Consider the following 6,367-nt stretch of genomic DNA (forward strand, 5'->3'; position numbering starts at 1 on the left):
TCAAGTACCTTTGATTCTGATGGTTTTAATTGTACAAATTAGTTGTCATTAATTTCTGTTGGTAAAATTAGTTCAATTGTGAATCACTTTAGCACAGATTTAGTTGTGAGGAGACTTTCCACTGTATATATATAATTGTGTTGGATACCAGCAATGTGCGTTTTAACTCATTTTCCTTATGATTAATCTTACATTTTTATTAAATTGTGTAAAGCATGAAAGTGATCAAAGCATTTTGTTTCGCATTACGAGTATAACTTCTCTACCAAATATAACCTACCCGGCGAGTGTGTGAGTATTTGCTAACCACTTTGAGCCGCTTTGCCAAGATTCAATCGGTATCATTTCCTTGTTTATAATTGCCGATTTTTTATCTGAATCTTGATGACTTTCTTTTAACCTTAAAGAGTACCATGAAACGTGGCTAGGATTGATTCCTTTTCGCCTTAGAATAGGGAGCATTCGTGATTATGTGGTGGTAATATTCAAGGTGGGGAGAATAAAAAAAATGGTTGTATTGGTATGGAGAAGAAAATAAGTGATTGCTCAAGAGAGAAAAGAAAAAGAAAAGAAAAAGAAAAGAAAAAGAAAAGAAAAGAGCTTTATATATAGCTAGTTTCCCTTAAATTAAAAGGGTGAACTCTTGAGCAATAAAAGTGCGTGATCGGTTGATAGGGATGTGTGGATGTAAATGTGATATTGAATGCTCTCTTAGGTATTGACCCTTTCATTTCAATGGCCTTGAGAAATGACATTTCCTTGTTAACCAAGCCAAGCTGCAGCCCTAAAGTCTTTGTGATTCTTGCTTTTACGCTTTTTATATATCTTTTTTTTAGATGAGTCATAATCAATTCTGGATGTTTGTGTCATTGTCTGGTGAGTGTTAGGATCCTCCATTTTTGTTCTCTCAATAGAGAAGTGCGTAGGTGTGATTCATTCTTGAACTTCTTTTGCTTGTGGAATTTCTGACATAGAATTTGTATATAGGATTAGCATTGTTATCATGGTACTTTGATTGAAATTGGTAAGGATTGATCTTTGTGTACTTTTGGAATTCGAACCATTCAATTGTTCTTGTTTCTGCTTGGTTATTTCATTTGTGATATTTTGTGTTCCTGGTAATTTATCATTGTTTTGTTTGAGGACAAACAAGAGTTTAAGTTGGGGAGAGTTGTTAGGTGCCAAATTGTGTTAATATTTAGTTTAATTAGTGGCACCTTTCGACCGTTTTTATCGAGTATTCGTACAATTCCCTGAAGTTTTAGATAATTATTTATAGTTTATAATTTTTAACTTTCATTTTATGTTAATATGTGTTTTAGTTATGATTTTGTAGGTCTTAGCTCGTTTTGGGAAGTTTTGAGCTTGTTTTGGCCTTGTTTGAAGACTGCTGGGCAGAGCATAGCGCGCGTCGCGCGGTAATAGGGCGCGTCGCGCCCTGGGCAAGATATTTTCCTGAAGCTTCCAGCAGAGAGAAGCGCGCGTGGCGCGCTTAGGCGGTTTAACTTTCAAAGTGTAATGGCGTGATGCACGCTAGAGGGCGCGATGCGCCCTGGACAGAAAACAGAATTGCTATTTAAGGAGCAAATCAGATATTTTCCCTTCATCTTGATCATCTTAAGAGCTCAAAGAACCCTAAACTACTGTAGCAACTGAAGAATTGGAGAATCGAAGCCTTGATCGTCGATTAATCGTCGTAGATGCTTGTCATTCTTCATCCTCACCTTCTTGAGCAAGCTACCATTTTCATGGATAGCTAAATCTCTTTTGTATCAAGATAAGATGTAATCCTCCTTGACTTTTGTATGTATTTCTTGTGAATATATGTGTATGAACAAGTTATGATCAATATAGATGGTTTAGTTTGTTTGTTAAAGCTTTTCTATGGTATAAATGTTTGAGACATCAATATTTGTACCTTGATCTAATTTCATCATCTATCAAACTATAAATTGCAGACATGGATTTAGCGTTTGATATTTACTTAGTATCGGTTTATAAAACGTTATTTGTATTGTTTAAACGGTGGAGAAATCGGTGGTTAAACAATACAGTAAATCTAACTATATTGTTGCAGACACGGACGGTATAGACGTCGATACGTAATTATATTGATCGTTATGAAGTTCATATATATATATATATATATATATATATATATTTATAGGTTGACATACGAAGTTAGGTCGATGAAATCGAATCTTGATACATTTTCTTTAACTTAGAACTTTCATTAATTTACTCTTTGCTACTAAAGTATTAAATGATCTTTTGCAAACCCAAAACCAAAGTAACCTTAACTCAAGACAAAATAAGCTATAGAACGGCGGTGATATCACAATAATCCTTGTGGATACGATATAAACGAAAAGTACTCCAGTATACTCTTTCAACAAAAGTCGAAGTCAAGTGGGCCTTCATTATGTTTGAACGCTAATAGGCCTAGTTCAAACCAGGATTTTGTTAATGGCCCAATCTCTTTTGACGGCGAATGCAGCAACTTGAAGGAAACCTTATCTAAAAGAAAAAATTTAATAAAGGTTGGGAATTTGGGGAAAAGGATTAATATTACTCCATCCTATTATGCTTGTTTAGTCCCAAGAAAAATTGTGGAGTCAGCGGATCCAACCAAAGAGCCAGGTAACGGAAGTGATGAAATTTCAAGTGGATCGTTTGCTGGATGTGGCTATGTTGGTATTAATGTTAGTTGGAAAGGAGGAGTTTACAATCTAGTGAATATTTATGCGTTGTGTAATGCTTCCGATAGGAGATTATTATGGAGTAAATTGGTGGAAAGAAAGCAGCGTAGCGGTCATGGTGAATGGTGTCTAGGTGGGGACTTTAACGAGATTTGCAGTAGGGCGGAAAGAGTTGGTATCAGGGGTAGTCATAGTAGCAGGAACATGGTTGATTTCAGGAGGTTCATAGAGGATATGGATCTCGTGGATATACCGTGTATTGGAGGCAGATTTACATGGTATAAAGGGAATGGCACGGCAATGAGTTGTCTCGACAAGTTTCTAGTTTCTAATAGGATGATAGAGGATTGGAGAATTATTGATCAAAGAGTGGGAGAGAGGGATATCTAACATCACTATTATATATGGCTCAATGTGGGGAAGTTAGATTATGGTCCAAATCCTTTTAGGTTTAACAATACCTGGTTCAAACATGAAGGTTTTCTACCTTTCTTAAATGAGGAATGGGGAAAGATAAGTGTGGAAGGGAGAGGGGACTTTGTGCTCTATGAGAAGCTGAAAAAAATGAAATCTATAATAAGGAAGTGGAATTGTGATGTCTTCGGTTGGATCGATCTTCAGGTGTGTGAAAAAGTGGATAATCTGAATGCTCTTGATAGGATGATTGATGATCAACATGGAGAGGACATCTCGTCTTTGGTAGAAGATAGGTATAAAGTAACTGAGGAATTTCGGAAAACTCTGAAGTTGAAGGAATGCATGCTTAGACTAAAATCAAGGCAGCTATGGCTAAATGAAAGAGATAAAAATACCCGATTCTTTCATAAATCTTTGAAGACTAGGAGGCGGAGGAATGCAATCTCTGCTATTATGGGGCGGAATGGCTTAGTAGAATGGGTGGATGGAGTGAAAGAAGAAGTGAAACATCATTTTGAGGAGTTCTTTAGAGAAAACAGCAGGAGTAGACCTGAATCGATTGATTTAAATTTTAAGAGATTAAGTGAGGAGGATAGTAGGTGGTTTGATAGGCCTTTTACGGAAGCTGAAGTCAAAGATGCAGTATGGGATTGTGATGGGAATAAAAGTTTGGGGCCTGACGGTTTTTCCTTTGCTTTCTTCAAGAATTGCTAGGAGTTTATTAAAGTGGATGTTTTTAAGTTTGTGGCGGATTTTCACAAGGATGCTAGATTATCTAAAGCTGTAACCTCTTCCTTTATAAATTTTGTTCCAAAAATCACTAATCCTCAATTTCTCCACGAGTTCAGACCTATATGTCTAGTAGGAATTTCGTATAAGATAATCTCCAAACTTATGGCTGCAAGAATTAAAGGAGTGATAGGTAAGCTCGTCTCAGCTAACCAATCAACATTTGTGGCTTGCAGAAATATATTAGATGGTGTGCTTTTGATTAATGAGGTTCTGGATATGGCTAAAAGAGAGAAAAGAGGTTGTGTTGCTTTGAAGGTCGACTTCGAAAAAGCTTATAATTGTCTTAGCTGGGATTTTTTGCATACGATGTTGACCAAAATGGGGTTTGGAAATAAATGGCTCAGTTGGATGGAAAGTTGCATTTTCACTAGTTATACCTCTATCATCAACAATGGCAGTACTACTAAGGATTTTAAGGTGGAAAAGGGTCTTCAACAAGGGGACCCAATTTCTCCCTTTCTCTTCGTGTTGGTTATGGAGGCTCTTGCGGGTCTTATGAGAAGAGAAGTGGAGTTAGGTGATTAGAAAGGATTTAAGTTCAATGGAGAAGAAGAAGTTAACTTAGTGCAATTCGCGGATGATACGATCTTAGTGGCAGATGGTTGTAGCGAAATTTTTTGGATGATGAAGTCGATTCTCAGGGGGTTTGAATTAATGACGGGTTTGATGATTAATTTTTTAAAGAGTAAGTTGTATGGTATTAACGTGAGTGAGTGGCTTATGGATGCGGCATCAAGTTTCTTGAATTGTGACATAGATTATTTACCTTTTAAATACCTTGGAGTAAGAGTTGGGGATTGTCCGAGAAAGGTCTCAATGTGGAAGGACTTAATTGATCAACTGAAATCTACATTGGCTACTTGGAGAGGCAGACATTTGAACATGGCGGGTCGTGTGATGTTGATTAACTCGGTGTTGAATGCAATTCCGATTTATTCTCTATCTTTCTATGGAAGGTCGAAGCTCTGCCCAAATTGCTATTCTTTGGATGGAGAGTTTTACTTAATAGTATAGCAACCAAAGATAATCTTCTCAAACACAGCATTATCTCTGTGAGTAATAATCCTTACTGTGTCTTCTGTTTGTCCCAAGTAGAATCTATAGCTCACATTTTTGGCTCTTGCTCTTTTGCGGACTATATATGGCGTAGAGTGTTAATTTGGTTGGAGTATTTTGAGGAATTAACATTAGAGGAGTTCAAGTCCTATTTCCTTCATGTTGAGAAAGTCAAGAATGGGCTAAGCAGAAAAATTGCTGCTGTCGTTTGGTTAGTGTCTGTTTAGAGTAGTTGGTTATCAAGAAATGATTTCATATTTAACCATATTAATCCTTCTTTTGATGAGTGTATGTCAGCCATTGTCTTTAGATCTTGGATTTGGCTTTCATCTTGTTGTAAGTTATTATGAGGTTGTAATTTTCATACTTGGAATACTCATCCTTCCCTTTGTTTTGGGAGGTAGAGGTTTTCCGTCTTGTAGTTTTGGTTGAGAAGCCTTTTCTCTATTAATAGATATCTTGCCTATTAAAAAAAATTACTCAAAGATAATAGTTTATTCTTAAGAACGCAGAATGTGAAACGTGCATGCATATCACAAGCAAATTGCATTAATCCAGCTGTATGAATACAGCAGCATGTGCAGTTATATGCTTACATCCATTTGCATCCATAAATTTTAAATTTTGAAGATAATCGGAAAGAAAAGGATGTGTATATTGTTTTATTGGCATTGAAAAAATGCAGAAAAATTAGAAACCTAGTTTCTGTTGGCATCAACCAGAACAACATTGGTTAGCTTTGAATGTACTTCATTTGTCTTGTGCCTAACACAAATCTATGAAATTAATTTAATCAATCACATGTCAGAAATGACATACTTTCAATAGAAAATATAAACAATTCAAATGGGATAAGCTAAGATTGGGTTTAAAGAGTCATTGGGAGAGTGACTAACTAAAGGTTAAACACACTTCACAAGATCTTAAAATAATTAACATGACTAGTACACTACAAATTCAAGTAATATTGTCCCTAACAGTGGCATTTTAATAAATAATAATGAATTTTAAAAACTAAACCATAAACATGTGTAAGAAAATGGCATTGATATATTTATATAAATATACAAATTGAAAAGCTAGGTTCATCATCAACGCAAGATCATTACTAACTTACTTTGAGGAACATGTACCAAATTAGAACAGACAACTACAACATGCTTCTCCAGTAGAGCTCCCGAAAAGAATGTTAACACCTGCAGACTAACATCTTCCAGGTGTAAGATTATTATACATTACAATAATTATGAAATTGTTATGCTCAGATTGCTACATTTAAACTCTAGCGGCCAACTACATCAACATAAAGTCATTAACGTGAATAAATAAATAATTGATATCACCTCATTTAAATCAGGAAGAAATAGTTATAATAGATATTTAAATTTGATAGTAGATGGCCC

The 6,367-nt window shown here is 35.6% G+C and overlaps 1 protein-coding gene across 1 annotated transcript; it reads left to right on the plus strand.

The window, feature by feature from the left end:
* The first annotated feature begins 3,263 nt into the window (after positions 1 to 3,263).
* On the plus strand, positions 3,264 to 3,830 carry LOC131640701 (uncharacterized). Its single transcript, XM_058911086.1, has one exon. The coding sequence runs from the start codon at positions 3,264 to 3,266 to the stop codon at positions 3,828 to 3,830; it is 567 nt and encodes a 188-aa protein (XP_058767069.1).
* Positions 3,831 to 6,367: the final 2,537 nt, after the last annotated feature.

Source organism: Vicia villosa, unplaced genomic scaffold, assembly GCF_029867415.1.
Source record: "Vicia villosa cultivar HV-30 ecotype Madison, WI unplaced genomic scaffold, Vvil1.0 ctg.003278F_1_1, whole genome shotgun sequence".
Taxonomy (NCBI): Eukaryota; Viridiplantae; Streptophyta; class Magnoliopsida; order Fabales; family Fabaceae; genus Vicia; species Vicia villosa.